A 14411-nucleotide genomic window follows, 5' to 3' on the forward strand; every position below is an offset into this window, starting at 1 on the left:
CCAACAAACGACTTCCTTGGTCTTGATAAATACAATACCTGGTAGACAATACAAGACGGGACAGGGAAAGTACCCAATGAAGAAGTTAACATAACCAGTCTGGGCAGCTACCTATCATGACTGGGATTGGATGCTTTTGATGACTGGCAACAGCTCATAACATTCCAGCATGAAAATACTCATTTTTTCCCTACCTACTATTTCCCCTTTTTAGATATACGAAGCCTCTACTTATAGCTTCTTGATACTCAATGCCCACATTTTCATAGCTCAGTTCAACGTTTTATGGAAACAATCTCACCATACCGGACTGTCAGCTTCATACCTTGGTCTATTCGCCCCGCATACATAATGTCATCTTCTCAGGAAGGAGTTCCCGAACGACATCAGCTGGACTCCCAGGCGCCTTTGAGCGAAATGTTTCACGAGCGTGCAATCTTTGTCAATCGCGCAGCAACTGGAACAGCCCCGGAAGTCCCGGCCGACACTCTAAAGCGAGTTCGGGAGTTTCATCGCCAATTAATCGACTTCGAGCCAACTCCCCTAATGCAGCTAGTACAGCCCGAGGTCGATGCACAAATTTTCGTCAAAGACGAAAGCAGACGTGCCGGGCACGGATCCTTCAAGATACTGGGCACGTCATGGGCTATATACCGTGCAGTGGTTGGAAAGCTCGGGCTGTCAGAGGAGGCTTCGATGCAAGAGGTGGCGGCTGCGGCCAGGGATAATGCGGTGGTGCTGTATGCTTCGGGGGAAATCATGCATGGGCACGCAGTGGCCTACATGGCAGAGCAGCTGGGCATCGAGGCAAAGATTTACATGCCGAGTGACTGCCCCCTGCAGGACAAGCTAGCGGTGGGAGACCAGGCCACGTTGGTACCGGCTGGGAACAACCTCGACCAGGCGCTAAGCGAGGCCAGGAATGACTCCCTTCGAGACGCTAACGGTCTGCTCATTTCAGATTGTGCCATAGAAGGGTACGAACAGATACCAAGGTTCATCGTCGAGGACTACTCTACCATATTCACGGAGCTAGACGAGCAGCTCAAGGCACTGGGAGTTGAGCCAACCCTGATACTCGTCCCTGTCGGCGTCGGTTCGCTGGCACAGGCCGCGGTGAGGCACTACAAGACGGAGAGGCGCCTTCCTGCCCACCGGTGCGCCATCGTGACGGTGGAGCCAGAGGATGCCGACTGTCTGTACTTGAGCATACGGGACGAACAAGCCACTGAGGTCAAGCCGGGATTCACAAATATGCACGGCATTAACTGCGGCGTCGTGTCCAAGATTGCCTTCCCGGAGCTGCTGCACACAGTCGACGCCTGCGTCACTGTCTGTGTGAGACGTGCCGACGAAGCCTGCAGAGAAATGGGGAGATCAGGAGTCCCAAATGGACCTTGTGGTGCTGCCACCTTGGCGGCCTTGTGGCGACTTCAAGCAGCCGTTATCAACAGTGGCTTTATAGCCGGGCTCTTTGGGCATCATTCAAATGTGATACTGCTCAACACAGAGGGCACTAGGTTTTACAACATGCGGCGGGGCCATTTTCGCCAGAACTGTAGCCACTATAGTCCGCCTGGAGCAGTCATGGTTAGAGAAGGAAACTCATTGATAGTCACGGCCCATCCGACGGACCAGGGATCAGCTCTACGTGGCCCAGCTGGAGTTGGGGCGGTAGGGGGCGATGCAAATACGGACACGAGTGTACATGGTGCTAGATATTGACGACTATGGGGCATGTAAAGGAGACCATGGCCAACAAAAGCAAGAGAAGAGAATCCGAATATACACACCGTGTTTTGTTTAGAATCTTCAAAAAAGGGCTACAGTAGTAAGCAGTCAAAAAGGAATCTGGACCAGCTTTACGACCATGGCACCTTGACTCCTTTCTCATGCGAGTGTCTTGCCAACTCGATGACTCTCAGCCCATCTCGAGCCGTCTCGGGCCTCACTTCGACATCTGCACTGCCGCGAATGGCATGAACCACATTCTCATAGTAACCACGACAGTAGCCCGGCAAGCTGGGGTATTTACCAATCCACAGCTTACTTTCCTCGTCAAATGCCTGTGATGCAGCGTCGAACTGGGCCCTGGTTGACAACTCACCCCACGCTCGTTCGTCCTCAATTCCGTGGTCGTCGGGGGCAGGCATTCCTGGATTCGCAATGGCGCGGGCTTCTTGCGGACAGTAGCCGAACTTGAGATATGTGCCCTTGGTGCCCCTGACGAAGAACTTGAGCTGGTCCCGCATGGGTGTGATAATTGACGTCTTGATAGTCACGAGCAGGTTTTTCCTGGTACTGTTTCCCGAGTACTGCATCAAAATAGTGAAAGTGTCATCCACATCACTTTCGACGCCCCTGTTTGAGGCAAAGAAGCCGGTGACGAAGGAAGGAGTGCCAAACAAGATGAGAGCCTGGTCGATAGTGTGCGATCCTATCGAGTGAGCGGGTACCAAGAACAAACGAATGGTGAGGATGAGGTTAGATCAGTCACTAGAAAATGGCTTTCCGTGCATGTTGAAAGTAAGGGGTCTGGTCTAGATCCGTCTCACCTAGTCCGAAGGCCATTCCTTCCCCAGGCACGTACTCCTTTTGAGTCCAACCCCCGATCCAGCTGGGATCAGGAAAATCAAAGTGAATCTGCGCATCTCGAACATGGCCAAGGGCGTCCTCGGCCAAGAGGTGCTTCAAGGTAAGAAAGTCACTGTCGAACCTGCGGTCTGGGAGTTTGAGGGCGTTATCAGCCGACAGGCCCATGGTCCCCTACTCAGCGCCAACATGATAGATGATGGAGTAGCGGCCTGGTTTGAATAGACACCCACTCACTATGAAAGACGGTCAGGATCCGCTTTTTCTCCCTGGCGAGCTTGATCAGTCTGTCTGCCCCTTCGCTGGTAGTGACAAATGGCTTCTCGACGACGACTGGTTTTGGACTGGCATCAGTAGGTAAGACGCAAAGCAAACTGGCTGACTGACTTACCATGCTTCCCAGAGTTCAGAGCACCTTCGACGAACTCTTCATGCTTAGGTGTGCAAATCACCACGAGCTCAATATTTTGGTCACCAAAGAAGTCGTCGGCGGTCCTGTAATGCTTGGAGTCAGGAAATTCGACGGTGCAGTGCCCGCCTCTGATGGTCATCTTGCCGTGTGCATGCTCTGCCTCAACTACTGAGCCCTTTGGCGGCGCCTCGGCTCGCTGAAGAAAGGCATAAACTTGGAGATCAGGGTTGGGTAGGATGTACGGGAGGTGAAAACACTTGGTGCTGAAGCCGTAGCCAACTAGACCGACCTTGATGGGAGCCATTTTCTCATTTCTAGGTACACAGTCAAGTATGGTTTGGTAGACAGAACTGGTAGGCATTTTGGTACATTTATGTCGTCACCATGTTTACCTCTATTTTATAGAACTTGGGAAATACGTCCCCCAATTCTCAGTCAGCCTTCCCCGCAATGTATATAGCCCAGTGTCGTGCGGAGTAACTAAAGTTCGGTTCGATGGCGGAAACCCCCTCCGTGTGTATTCGATCGGATTCAGGATGCAGCAACTTTGGCTCGAAACAACCGATAAGTCTAGAAATATTCTAGTCTAGAACTGCTGGTTTATTAGCCATGTATTTTCTTTGCATGCGTAGGGGTAAGTGCTAGGTACTACCTACTGTACCTAGGTACCTACCTACCTAGCTGGGACGCATATGTACCTTGGCTGGCTGGACAGGCAATCGTTAACACGGCAGGGCAGATGGTCAGCTCAGAACTGAGTCCAGTTCTAGAACTAAGAACTAGTCTAGGAACCATTCCATTCCACGCTCCTGCCTCCAAAGGTCGATTTCAACCAATGGCGTCCAAGAAATTGCGACCGAAGCAAACCGCAAAGCCTTTCTACACGGTTTGTTTCCCTTCTTTCTTTTAATGAGTAGGTAGGCACCTAGGTAGGTAAGGTAAGTATCTTAAGAGAATTAAGAAAGCGCCGGGAGTCCAAGTTAGGTGAGTGTTGTTGCAGGCTATATTTACCGAAGTCACTGGCATTAGTCATAGACGGAGGCCTTCGTTTTTGACGATGTTTTAGTGCAACAGTTATGAGCCCGGGAAGGAAGTACCTTACCGAGATTCGATCAATTGCGCCTGGGTTCGAATCCTGGGAAGGGAAAATTTGTAATTTCCCTTGAAAATTGCTAGCCTAAAAAAAAAAAAAATACCCCTAAAAACGAGCTTCGTAAACAAATCCACGGGCAGGCATATGGTATATTTGTGAAAAAATACAAATAATAAAATGGGATTGGATTTGTCCACCCAATTGGATCCACTGGAATTGTACAAATGCATCCCGCTGCCGCACCAAAGGTAGTGATAAAAAGTGGTGCCGCCAGCGGGCTGGGGGGTGTGTTGCAGGCTATATTTACCGAAGTCACTGGCATTAGTCATAGACGGAGGCCTTCGTTTTTGACGATGTTTTAGTGCAACAAGTGTTTCGTGCATTTTTGGGTAACCCAAATTGGCACCTTGATGCGCCAAATGCTGCCGCCCAAGGTTGCATCGGCGTGACGCTGAAAGGGCCAAGGAACCATCTGTATTGGCTAACACCTGCCCGCTGCGGAGGCTTGTGTTTGTTACCCCGGTCAAGAAAGTCTTGGCCGTCAGTGAGATGCTTTGGGAAAGCCTCTTGTGTGGTGACTGACCTTTCGGCCTTGGGAAACTACCTACACCTGCGGATACCGGCTACCCGCATCGACAGAAGCATGAGAGGCGCAATGGCCAGATGAAGAGGCCTGATGTTGGCTGTCAGAAGGATGAACCCGTCGAGTCCATGGTCTGACAGATATAATGTAAATAACTTCCAGACCCTTGATGATGGACCTCTTGTCTTACCGTTCAGCCATCATCATCAGTCTTTTTTTCTTCTTCTTATTTTCTACTTTTCCCCCTTCGTTTCTAGTCATTATTTCAAATTAGAGCAATATACGTCTAGATTACATTAGTATTACTTTGTCACCGCCGGCGGACTTACTCTTCTTATTTTACTCCCACCTCATCAGCCAATACCTTGCCAAAACAAACAGTTCTGCAAGATGTATTTGCCTTCAGTTCTTCTGCAGCTACTTGGAACTGCCACCTTGTGCAGTACTGCCGCCTTCAAGGCTTTTGCGCCGAGAGATCTCCCGAATTTCTCTCCAATCCCACCCGGATACCTCACCGAGGAGCAGTCACTGGAGATTGCCGCAGTGGCCCCGTCAAGCGATGATTCCCGATGGGCAGAGGAGATCACCATGTCGGATACTGGTTTCCGCTCATTTGTCCTCGACCTTTCGGTTAAGCTTGAGGGCAAGGAACCTACCAAGGGTCCTGCAGTGGAGGAGAAGAACCAAAAAGACAGCAGCCTGAAAAGCCGCCAGAATCGCATCGCAAAATATATATCTGGAATGGATGACAGGGTCGAGGAGAAACGCCTGGCGTACCCTTTCTCGGCTATGGGTTACATCAAAATCGTGCAAGACGACGGCAGAGGTTCCAGGTGCAGTGGCGCGCTGGTGGGGCCTCGTCTGGTAGCCACGGCACGGCACTGCCTCGACGACGACGGCAAGGGCACCTACACGTTTCACCCGGCCTTCGACACTGTCGATAGGCTGCCCGGCGCGAACGTGACGCATGTCATCTATATTGCCTACCCAGAGACATGGACACACTGCGACTATGTCGACGACTGGGCAATTATGGTGTTGGACAAGGATCTGAGCGAAACGAGCGGCTACATCGGAGTGCGCGAGTTTGACGACGACGTGCTCAACCACGAGAGCCTTCACAACTATGGCTACCCGGGGGACCTCAAGCCTGGTGTGCCATACTCGCAGGGGGGATTCACAGCCAAGCTGGACCACGAGCAGGACTTGGATTGCCCAAAGGACAGACAGACCCCCATAAGCCACCAGGCCGACACAGCCAGCGGGCAGTCAGGTGGACCAATCTTCACAGCCGGTGAGCATGAAGATGGCGTATATCTCATGGCAATCAACGTAGCAGTTGACCCCAACCAAGGACGTCGCGCCCTGGCAGCACACGGGGCGGCATTGATGGGCTCCATAGTTTACGCAAGAGAGTACTTTGCCTAAAAAGATGGGTTTCATTTTCAGCTTTTCTTCACTTCTCTTTACTCATTAACAAGTTTACTCATCAGTGTTTTATATATATATCTTTGGGGCTTGCCGGTATACGTTACCTACTATGCAGTAATAATTCTCTTCTTTTGCTTTTTTCTATATATTTTCTTTTCCCTTGTAAGCAGTCTACTGGATGGATTTTGCTTGTTGAGCTAGACTGGGCTAGCTAGACACAGGCATCTGGTATTTCTGGGCATTGATCATGGTTTTGGCGTTGGAGTCGGGGGACAAGCCTATTACTTGATTAGATTTTGATTATTAGGTGTTTACCTACATCCCCTAGATACTTTACATTAGGTAACTAATGTAACTAAAGTATATTGCTGAGAAGAGCTTGTTTTGGTGGCGTGTTGGCCCGCGCAATGATGCTCGATGAGGCTCGATGAGGATTTGTCGGTCGGGTGGTGTCAATCAAATCGACTTACACAAACAGCATGCACCGGATCGGGCAGTGCGCAACGGATTTGTTGACGTCACGACTTGATCAACGCACGATTGGACTTAAGACACCCTCTGGGCGGCAGGTACGCACGAAACATGTCAAACATCACATAATGACATCAATTTTACGGGGTAGAAGAGCAAACAAGCCATAATAAATAATTACCTTCCTACCTTCCCAGCTCAGCTTCTCCTCACCAATTAATTACCTTCATTCTCTGCTGATGGTTTATTACTGAATCTCACCTTGATTTGATCTTCTTCAACGTCAAATAGTATCAACAAAACCACCCCTCCTCTCTAATACTCTACAGAAGTAAACAATCATCAAAATGTCATCCAACACCTTTTCAAACACAAACACCGGCGACAAGCCCGAGGATCCTTACAAGGCCAAGAACCTCGACACTGCTGCGACCACCAAGGAGAAGATTGACGATCTCGCCAAGTTCATGGACTCCTGCAAGTTCGGCATGATGACCACTCGCGACAGCACAACCAGCTACTTACACTCCCGTTGCATGGCGCTGGCTGCCAAGGTACTTATATGCCTGCCTATCTACCCCTCCCATGTCTTTGACAAACATATCATTGCACTGCTAGGAGCTACGAGGGTCCCCAAAGCTGTCACAAAACAAGCCGCTAACCTAAGGTATCTACCATGATCACAGGAGACGGGAGGCATTGATCTACTGTTCCACACCAACACCGAGTCTGGCAAGACGGACGAGCTCGCTTCAGACCCACACATCAACATTTCCTTCATCAACACCTCAGGGGAGTGGGCTTCCATCTCAGGAAAGGCCAGCATCGAGACGGACCGCTCCTTGGTCAGGAAGTATTATTCGCAGGACCTCAAAGCGTGGGTCGGCGACCTGGGTGACGGCAAGCACGATGGTAGCGCCGAGGACCCTAGGATCGGTATCATCCGTGTCAAGATGCACTCGGCCGTGTATTCGGTCGTGAACAAGAATTTCATCAGCAGAGCCGCCGATATCGCCCAAGGTGCCGTCACGGGCAAGGCACCAACTATCCAGAAGTTGAGGGAGATTAGCGAGGACGAGGTTCTGACTTGGAGAAAGGCCAACTAAGATGGCGGCAGTCATGAGTTGCAAAGAATATCATCCTCAACTTAGACGGGGGATGATGGCGGACTGGTCACCAGAGTTGGGACCATGATTGTTCGGATGAGCAACAAAGTTCGAGCTAGGTACAGCCCGGAGACTGGGAAGGGAGCAGCAAACCGTAGTTAGCTAGTTCCATACAATCAACCATGCCGCCTCCCAATCTGAATCTTGTCATTCAAGTTTTGAGGCTCCTTACCTCACGGTTGGATTTGATATTCTGCTTTCCAAATGCGATCCCAGTTATCCTGGTTCAGCGCAAACTCTCGCACAAAGTCGTGCTCGAGTTCATGTGTTTTCTTCCCCAATAGCACAAGGCTGTGCAATGGTGCACCAAGCAGTTCATCGGCGCCGTCGGCAAGTTCCCTAAGCGTGCCCGCAACAAACTTTTCTGTCTTGCCGCCGACCCTCGCAGCGCCAATGGCTAAAGCCTCGCCTCCACAGACGCCGCCCTTGGCTCCATCCTTGACCCTCTCCTCTTCAACCTCGAGCATTTGTCTCGCGCATGTTCCCACAGTCATAAACCTCGGAGGCTCGTACACCAACTTCCCCCTGGCCAAACTCTCAAAGTTGGGCTCCTTGACCTTGATATCCAGCAAAACCAGCGTGTGTAGGCCCAGAGCACGATTCTCGGCCACGCGGTCGTAGAAACTGGATGGTCGCCAGTTATCGGTGAAGAAAACCATGCTAACCGTCTGTCCAAAGTTGTACAGTTGTAGGCCACAGGCGCCGATGGCAGACATGATGGAGGCGTTGGGGATTGTGCGGATTGGAATCTGGAGCTGACGTGCGCGGATAACCAGGTCGGTATGTGTCGTTGCACTGAAGTGATGGTATTATTAGATACGGCGCCCGAACACAGCTAACTCTTTAGAGCCGAGTTTTGGTACTGCTTACCCGAATGGATCCCCGACAACAAGAAACGCTACATCTTCTGTCGCGGCATTCCGTAGGATTTCGTCGCTGTTGGACTCGACCATCTCGCGGTCCGCAACTTCTATAGAGCGGCCATAGTAGGATTCCTACTGTTCACCAGGGATTGTTAGGGCTACATCTACCAGGTACTGGTAGGTTGATCAACATCAAGCTATGCGAGCATGCGACGCAACGCACCAAAACTTTCTGGTCAACAAGTAGGATGCTTGTGTATGCTTCGAGGTACACTCGAGACGCCTTCTTGACGACCTCAAGACCCTTGACTGTGATATCGGTCTCGTCAGAGAGACCCAGGCCGATGAGATAGAGCATTGCGCAGAATAACAATCCTTGTCAATGGTGATCACAACTCGACAAGATCTTGCGACGCAAGACGGCGTTTGAGAACGTACAATGCGATAGGACCACCAAAAATATTGCGAAAACCGCCCCGCCGCAGTCGGAGCTACCCCACCATGGCAGGAAATTTATATGGTCTAGGGTAGGTAGTGGCACTGTGGAAAAGGTGGGTATGGTACCTCTCATGCAGTAGAAGGAATCCACTGTCGGAATTGCCTGATGGGTCAAGGTCAAGCAGCGTCTTGTTCGGCCGAAACATAACCAGCGCGACTGAAGAAAGCTTTCGCCAACACCTTGCTGTCGACAATCTTCTTACCTTGCATTGCCTGCCGCCAAGTTCGGTATTCGTCACACCCTGATTGAAGCTTAAAGAACACATACCACTGCCGACAATAATACACCTGTTCCCGGACATAAGGAAAAAAATCAGCAGTCTGTTCGGCTCAAATATCTGCAAACATGTCGAAAAACAGCTCCGCATATGGCACCCCGGCGGGGGACACATCATTTCGCAAGACGCGCAACCCTGAAGAGTACGCAGCAAGGGCCAAAGAGCGCGACGAATCCGAGGCGGCCGAGCGCAAAGCCCGCTACGAGGCAAAGCTGGCGGGAAAGAAGTACCACAAGCCGATGACGGGCGACGAAGAATTCACGTCGGCGCGTTCCGAGGTGATGGACTTTAGTGCGCAGGTCGGCAAGACAATGCTGGTGCCGGCCGGGGCTGGCCAGGGCAAGCGTGGACGCGGCGCGGGCTTCTACTGCGAGGCGTGCGATCTCACATTCAAGGACAACATTCAGATGCTGGAGCACATCAACACGCCACAGCACCAGATCGCGACTGGGCGGAACATGAACGTGCAGGCAGCCACGGCTGAGGAGGTCCATGAGCGAATCGAGAAGTTGTGGAGGAGACAAGAGAATAGGAAAAAGCAAACGGTGTTCAAGCTCGACGAGAGGCTTGAGCTGCGAAAAGAAGAGGAGGAGAAGGAGAGGGAGGAAAAGAGGAGGAAGCGGCACGAGCTGGCGGAGCGCAAACGAGCCGAGAAAGAAGCCGCCAGCCAAGTTAAGACCGAGTACGGCGATGATGTGAGGATAGAAGGAGAGCATGAAGAGGACGATATGATGGCCATGATGGGAATAGCCGGGTTTGGAACCTCGAAGCAAAAATAGTGGCATGGACTGATTTCGGAGTCCCATGGAGTGTGATGTTTGACTATTCTAGTCGGTTTTACTGCCGAGACGGCGGACGACGACCCTGTGGTTTTGGCGTTCCTTGGTGGCATTGTATAGGTACAATTGGTTTTGAACTGATACCCAGGCAGACAGCCAACATTGGCTTTCGCAGGCTATTTCACGGAGCTTATAATATGTTGTGTGAGAATGAATTCCCACGATTATGCGCATCATTCGTGGAAGGATCCAACTTTGCTGATTATGAACAGAGGAGTTAACTTAAACGCTTGGTCCAGCCCGGCCGTGGTTTCTATTCAGCACGGGCAGTTCCCGCGGCCTCGGTCCAGGGGTGCCCCTTGTAAGTCAGCAACGTCGCCCCCACCATTTCCCCTCGACTCACAATTGTCACCGGAAAGTTCGCGCCTGTAGGATTATCTCGAGTCCATTCATGCTGTGCAACTGCAATTTGGAACGCTTCTGTCTTTCAACCTCGTTGTTTGTGACTAGGTAGATGAGATCATACTTGGACGATCCTGTTGGTCCATTTTTTAATTTATTGCCAGGACACTTTCATGATATACATACCCGATCCTGCATCAAGCGTCGCAAAACTCAACCACCTGCACCCGATTTGTCACTACCCCGCCCGACACATTTTAACCCTGGTCGCCGCTTGTCGCCGCCTCGACTAAGGTACTAAGCCGCTGGTTGAAGATTCTAGTCCACCAAAGGCCGCGTGACCGCCAGGCAACTTCCGCTCTGCACCATACTACACATATACAGACTAGACTGGTCTATACCGTCGTCTCTTTCTGTGCTTTGGGAATACCTACCTTCAAGAAGCGCTCGGTCTGCAGTTGCCATAGAGTATACATATATATCTTACCTACCTTACCTTATCTTAGGTACCTCTCTACCCGCGAATCACATCAGGCCCCTGGACTGGAACGAAAAAGCCCTCGTGGAGTACCGGTGTAATCTAGGGGGTGCGCCTGCCGCCATACTCTCGCAGTCATGTCTTACAACGGCGCCTCGTCTTCATCTCAGTCAACATCAGCAGCCGCCCTACTCTTAGGCCGGCAGCTTAAACAGATGCAGAGAGACAACAATCCAAGGTTCTCAGTTGGTCTAGTCAACGACTCCAACCTTTTCGAATGGAATGTCATGCTTATGATCGACGACGATGTAAAATTCTACGGTGGTATGGAAAGCCCAAGACTTCAACTGGCAAGCCCAGTCGCATCCTGAAGCAGTCCGCTGACCATGACACTAAAACTATCTCGCCAGGCGCCAACTTCCGAGCCCGTCTCTCCTTTCCCCCGACATACCCTCATCTTCCACCGAGCATGACGTTTCAGAAGCCGATACCTTTCCACCCAAACATTTACGATAACGGTGTGCTCTGCATCAGCATCCTCCACCCGCCCGAAGAAGATAAGTATGGTTACGAGGCAGCATCGGAGCGCTGGAGCCCTGTACAAACTCCCGAGACAATACTGCTGAGCGTCATCAGTTTGTTTTCTGATTTGAACGTTGAAAGCCCGGCCAACGTCGAGGCGGCAAGGTTGCTCAGGGAAGACCCAAAAGAGTTCAGGAAAATCGTAAGGAAATGTGTTCGTGAGAGTACGGGAGAGGACTTATAGGGCACGCAGCAGGAGGCGACGTTTCTTGAAGCATGGTCTGGTGGTATCACATGGGCAGCATGATTGACCGGGCACGGCGTTATGGAGGTTATGGGTTGGTAGGCTCTGTGACTTTGTTCAATATCGTGATTTCACGTCTCCGAGAGAACAGTTCACGTTTCAGCGTGTCATTTTTCAATATTGATAATTCCACAAGTTTCGAATATTCGCCACTGTTTACCAGGGCCCCGTTTTGCGCCTCAGTGTAATTCAGCCTCTCGTCCTTCGGAAGAATCAGAACTTAATAGATCAGAAACCAACGCCCATCGCAATGCTGTAAAAGTCATTCGTGCCAACAAGTCCTTTATCCATCGATAAGACCCAGGACACGCGCGACCGATGCATCCCATTCTTCATCCCATCGCCTGCTGCCTTCCAACACGGCACCTTGACGGAGATGCTTCAATTCGTCCTGGCCCTCGACGCTGAGCAGACGTGTAAGCTCAGCAGCCAGTTCGCCAGCGGTCTCGAAACCGCGACCATTCTCACCCTCGCGAACGAGCTCCGAGAAACTCTCGTAGGACGAGTAGGCCACCACTGGGAGCCCTGCCCCGAACATGTCCACAACCTTCATGGGCAAATCAACGCCCGAGCTCGACATGTGTAGACATACACCCAAGTCCGCAGAAGCCAAGAGAGCGGCATAGTCCTCAAATGATAGGAACGCAGTTCGGATCGTGACGTTGGGTACCAGTCCGTCCTCAGTCATCTTGTTAATCTTTGCTTCGTACATGGCTTTCTGCGGCCCCTTGCCCGTGATGACAGCCACGACAGGCACAACGGTCTGGCTGTCGTCTTGCATGCTGTTTGCATACTGCACGAGGGCGCTGAGGAGCAGGTTGAAGTCCTCGTCAGGGGTCCAGGACGTGCTGCTTACGATGAGGCGCATGCGCCTATCAACTATGGCAGCCGCCAGGTCGCGGGATTCGAGGATGCGACTGAGAATTTCCAGCTTCGCCATGGGATCGCTTAGGGGCTTGAAGATTGCCGCGGGCCGATCGTGCATGGGTACTATGGGCGATTTGATGCCGTACGGCGCACGCTTGAGCTGTCTTGCCATGGCGTGCGTGACGGTCAGGTTGGCGCTGCCGAAGCGGCCGAACAGGCACTCGTAAAGCTTGGAGATTCGCACAAATGGGTGACGGGCGCCACGGGTGCCTGAAAGAATGGTCCAGCCATAGTTATGCCAGTCGATGAGGAGGCGAGTGTTGCGGCACTTGGAAATGAGTGTGGCAATGGCCATGGTCGGAATCGATGGCGGGTTTTGAATGAGTAGCCATTGTGCCGGCGATGTTTCGTATCCCAGGACATGAATAAGAGTAAAAACCTGCCAAATAACCTTGAGGGGACCCGATATGATGAAGGGGATCGATTTTGAGCGCAGCACACGCGGGGGAGGGTCCAGTGGGCGCACGCTGACCTTAGGGTACTTGAGTAGATCGGGATGAAGAGGAGTTTCTGGGAACGATCAGAAACTGGAGCTCAAGTGCCGCGGTAACTTTTTGCGCATAACCATTCCCATAAAAGGGACTTACCTTGGTAGCCGATGAGATCAACCCGGCCCCCATGCTTAGCGATGCTCATGGCATGGTACTGCACTCTTGGACTCCTTCCGATGTCTCCGAGCACTAGAACCTGAACCGACACATCCGAATTTGAGCCCGTCTTGGATGAAGAGCGCAGGTACCTAGAAGGTAAAATGATCAAAAGAGCACCGCAGAACAAAATTGCGCATAGTATGAAGAAGGACAACATTTTGGCGGCAGTCGTGAAAATATGAGGTACTGCGACTGAATGGTTGACCACGAAACTCAGGGCAAGTAAGTATTATCAAGTCGCAGCAGCAGTAGCGGTCATTCAAAAGTCTATAGGTGCAATTCCATCGTGGTTGTTTCTATCAACATAAAAGTTGTGCCTGTGATGTGGGGAGGGGTGAGGAGCGCAAGATCTGTCCTTTAATAAAAAGGGCAAGTGACAAGAAGCTGGAAAACAAACCAAACAAAAATAATCTTGTGCGCTTGACGTAGGACAGAGTCGTCACAATCAACTGCCACGAGACCTTCTTTTCAACGAAGCTCTTGCTCTTCAGATGAGACTAGCGAGAAATCGTTAACCAAGCTGCACCACGAGATCTTGGAAGATATGGCTGGCAACCGGTGCGCACACCCAGTAGTACGACATGGGCAACTTCACTAGTGGGGAGCTTCTCTCAGGGAGCTGGGACTGTCGGATGTGGAGAGTGATGTCAAGGATACCGGGGAACCTTGTAGCATCGAAGTTTTGGCCACACGCTGGTTGTAGCTTCTCCAAAGGAGTCAGTAACCTCGCACTTAAGTACAGCTTGGTATTTTATGTGAAAGGTTGCAGAACAATTGAGGTTAGTACCTACCTTACCTACCTATCTAAGGTAAGATAGGTAGCTGCAAAATACTTGCCTATGTATGAACCGCCTGGCGGGCTGCGGGTCTTACTTTGTATTTCACCAAGTTCCTTCGTACTGGGATTGATTGAAGCAAACTATGGTGCTTCAGATATTGGTTTCATCATGTGGGAATTCCAG

At 51.2% G+C, this 14411-nt stretch overlaps 8 protein-coding genes across 8 annotated transcripts; 5 read left to right on the top strand and 3 right to left on the bottom strand.

Annotated features, from left to right (window-relative positions):
* Positions 1 to 351: 351 nt before the first annotated feature.
* PgNI_05021 (uncharacterized protein) lies at positions 352 to 1725 on the top strand (the record flags this gene model as incomplete). The annotated part of the gene is made up of 1 exon (XM_031125062.1): positions 352 to 1725. The coding sequence occupies one exon, from the start codon at positions 352 to 354 to the stop codon at positions 1723 to 1725; it is 1374 nt and encodes a 457-aa protein (XP_030985731.1).
* On the bottom strand, positions 1348 to 3344 carry PgNI_05022 (uncharacterized protein). The gene is made up of 4 exons (XM_031125063.1): positions 2984 to 3344; positions 2830 to 2925; positions 2556 to 2723; positions 1348 to 2437 (listed from the first exon to the last, which is right to left on the bottom strand). The coding sequence occupies exons 1-4, from the start codon at positions 3306 to 3308 to the stop codon at positions 1863 to 1865; spliced, it is 1164 nt and encodes a 387-aa protein (XP_030984043.1). The 5' UTR covers positions 3309 to 3344; the 3' UTR covers positions 1348 to 1862.
* A 1726-nt stretch (positions 3345 to 5070) lies between these two features.
* On the top strand, positions 5071 to 6108 carry PgNI_05023 (uncharacterized protein; the record flags this gene model as incomplete). The annotated part of the gene is made up of 1 exon (XM_031125064.1): positions 5071 to 6108. The coding sequence occupies one exon, from the start codon at positions 5071 to 5073 to the stop codon at positions 6106 to 6108; it is 1038 nt and encodes a 345-aa protein (XP_030983818.1).
* An 821-nt stretch (positions 6109 to 6929) lies between these two features.
* Positions 6930 to 7688, top strand: PgNI_05024 (uncharacterized protein; the record flags this gene model as incomplete). Its single annotated transcript, XM_031125065.1, has 2 exons — positions 6930 to 7136; positions 7269 to 7688. 2 exons carry the CDS (start codon positions 6930 to 6932, stop codon positions 7686 to 7688), a joined length of 627 nt encoding a protein of 208 aa, XP_030983819.1.
* A 233-nt stretch (positions 7689 to 7921) lies between these two features.
* PgNI_05025 (uncharacterized protein) lies at positions 7922 to 8969 on the bottom strand (the record flags this gene model as incomplete). Its single annotated transcript, XM_031125066.1, has 3 exons — positions 7922 to 8543; positions 8619 to 8743; positions 8835 to 8969. The coding sequence occupies 3 exons, from the start codon at positions 8967 to 8969 to the stop codon at positions 7922 to 7924; spliced, it is 882 nt and encodes a 293-aa protein (XP_030983820.1).
* A 486-nt stretch (positions 8970 to 9455) lies between these two features.
* On the top strand, positions 9456 to 10166 carry PgNI_05026 (uncharacterized protein; the record flags this gene model as incomplete). Its single annotated transcript, XM_031125067.1, has 1 exon — positions 9456 to 10166. The coding sequence occupies one exon, from the start codon at positions 9456 to 9458 to the stop codon at positions 10164 to 10166; it is 711 nt and encodes a 236-aa protein (XP_030984045.1).
* A 459-nt stretch (positions 10167 to 10625) lies between these two features.
* Positions 10626 to 14374, bottom strand: PgNI_05027 (uncharacterized protein). Its single transcript, XM_031125068.1, has 5 exons — positions 14241 to 14374; positions 14016 to 14155; positions 13387 to 13946; positions 11457 to 13309; positions 10626 to 11370 (listed from the first exon to the last, which is right to left on the bottom strand). The coding sequence occupies exons 3-4, from the start codon at positions 13604 to 13606 to the stop codon at positions 12156 to 12158; spliced, it is 1374 nt and encodes a 457-aa protein (XP_030985732.1). The 5' UTR covers positions 13607 to 13946; positions 14016 to 14155; positions 14241 to 14374; the 3' UTR covers positions 10626 to 11370; positions 11457 to 12155.
* PgNI_05028 (uncharacterized protein) lies at positions 11184 to 11812 on the top strand (the record flags this gene model as incomplete). Its single annotated transcript, XM_031125069.1, has 2 exons — positions 11184 to 11370; positions 11457 to 11812. The coding sequence occupies 2 exons, from the start codon at positions 11184 to 11186 to the stop codon at positions 11810 to 11812; spliced, it is 543 nt and encodes a 180-aa protein (XP_030985753.1).
* Positions 14375 to 14411: the final 37 nt, after the last annotated feature.

Source organism: Pyricularia grisea, assembly GCF_004355905.1.
Source record: "Pyricularia grisea strain NI907 chromosome Unknown Pyricularia_grisea_NI907_Scaffold_2, whole genome shotgun sequence".
In the NCBI taxonomy this organism is placed as follows: Eukaryota; Fungi; Ascomycota; class Sordariomycetes; order Magnaporthales; family Pyriculariaceae; genus Pyricularia; species Pyricularia grisea.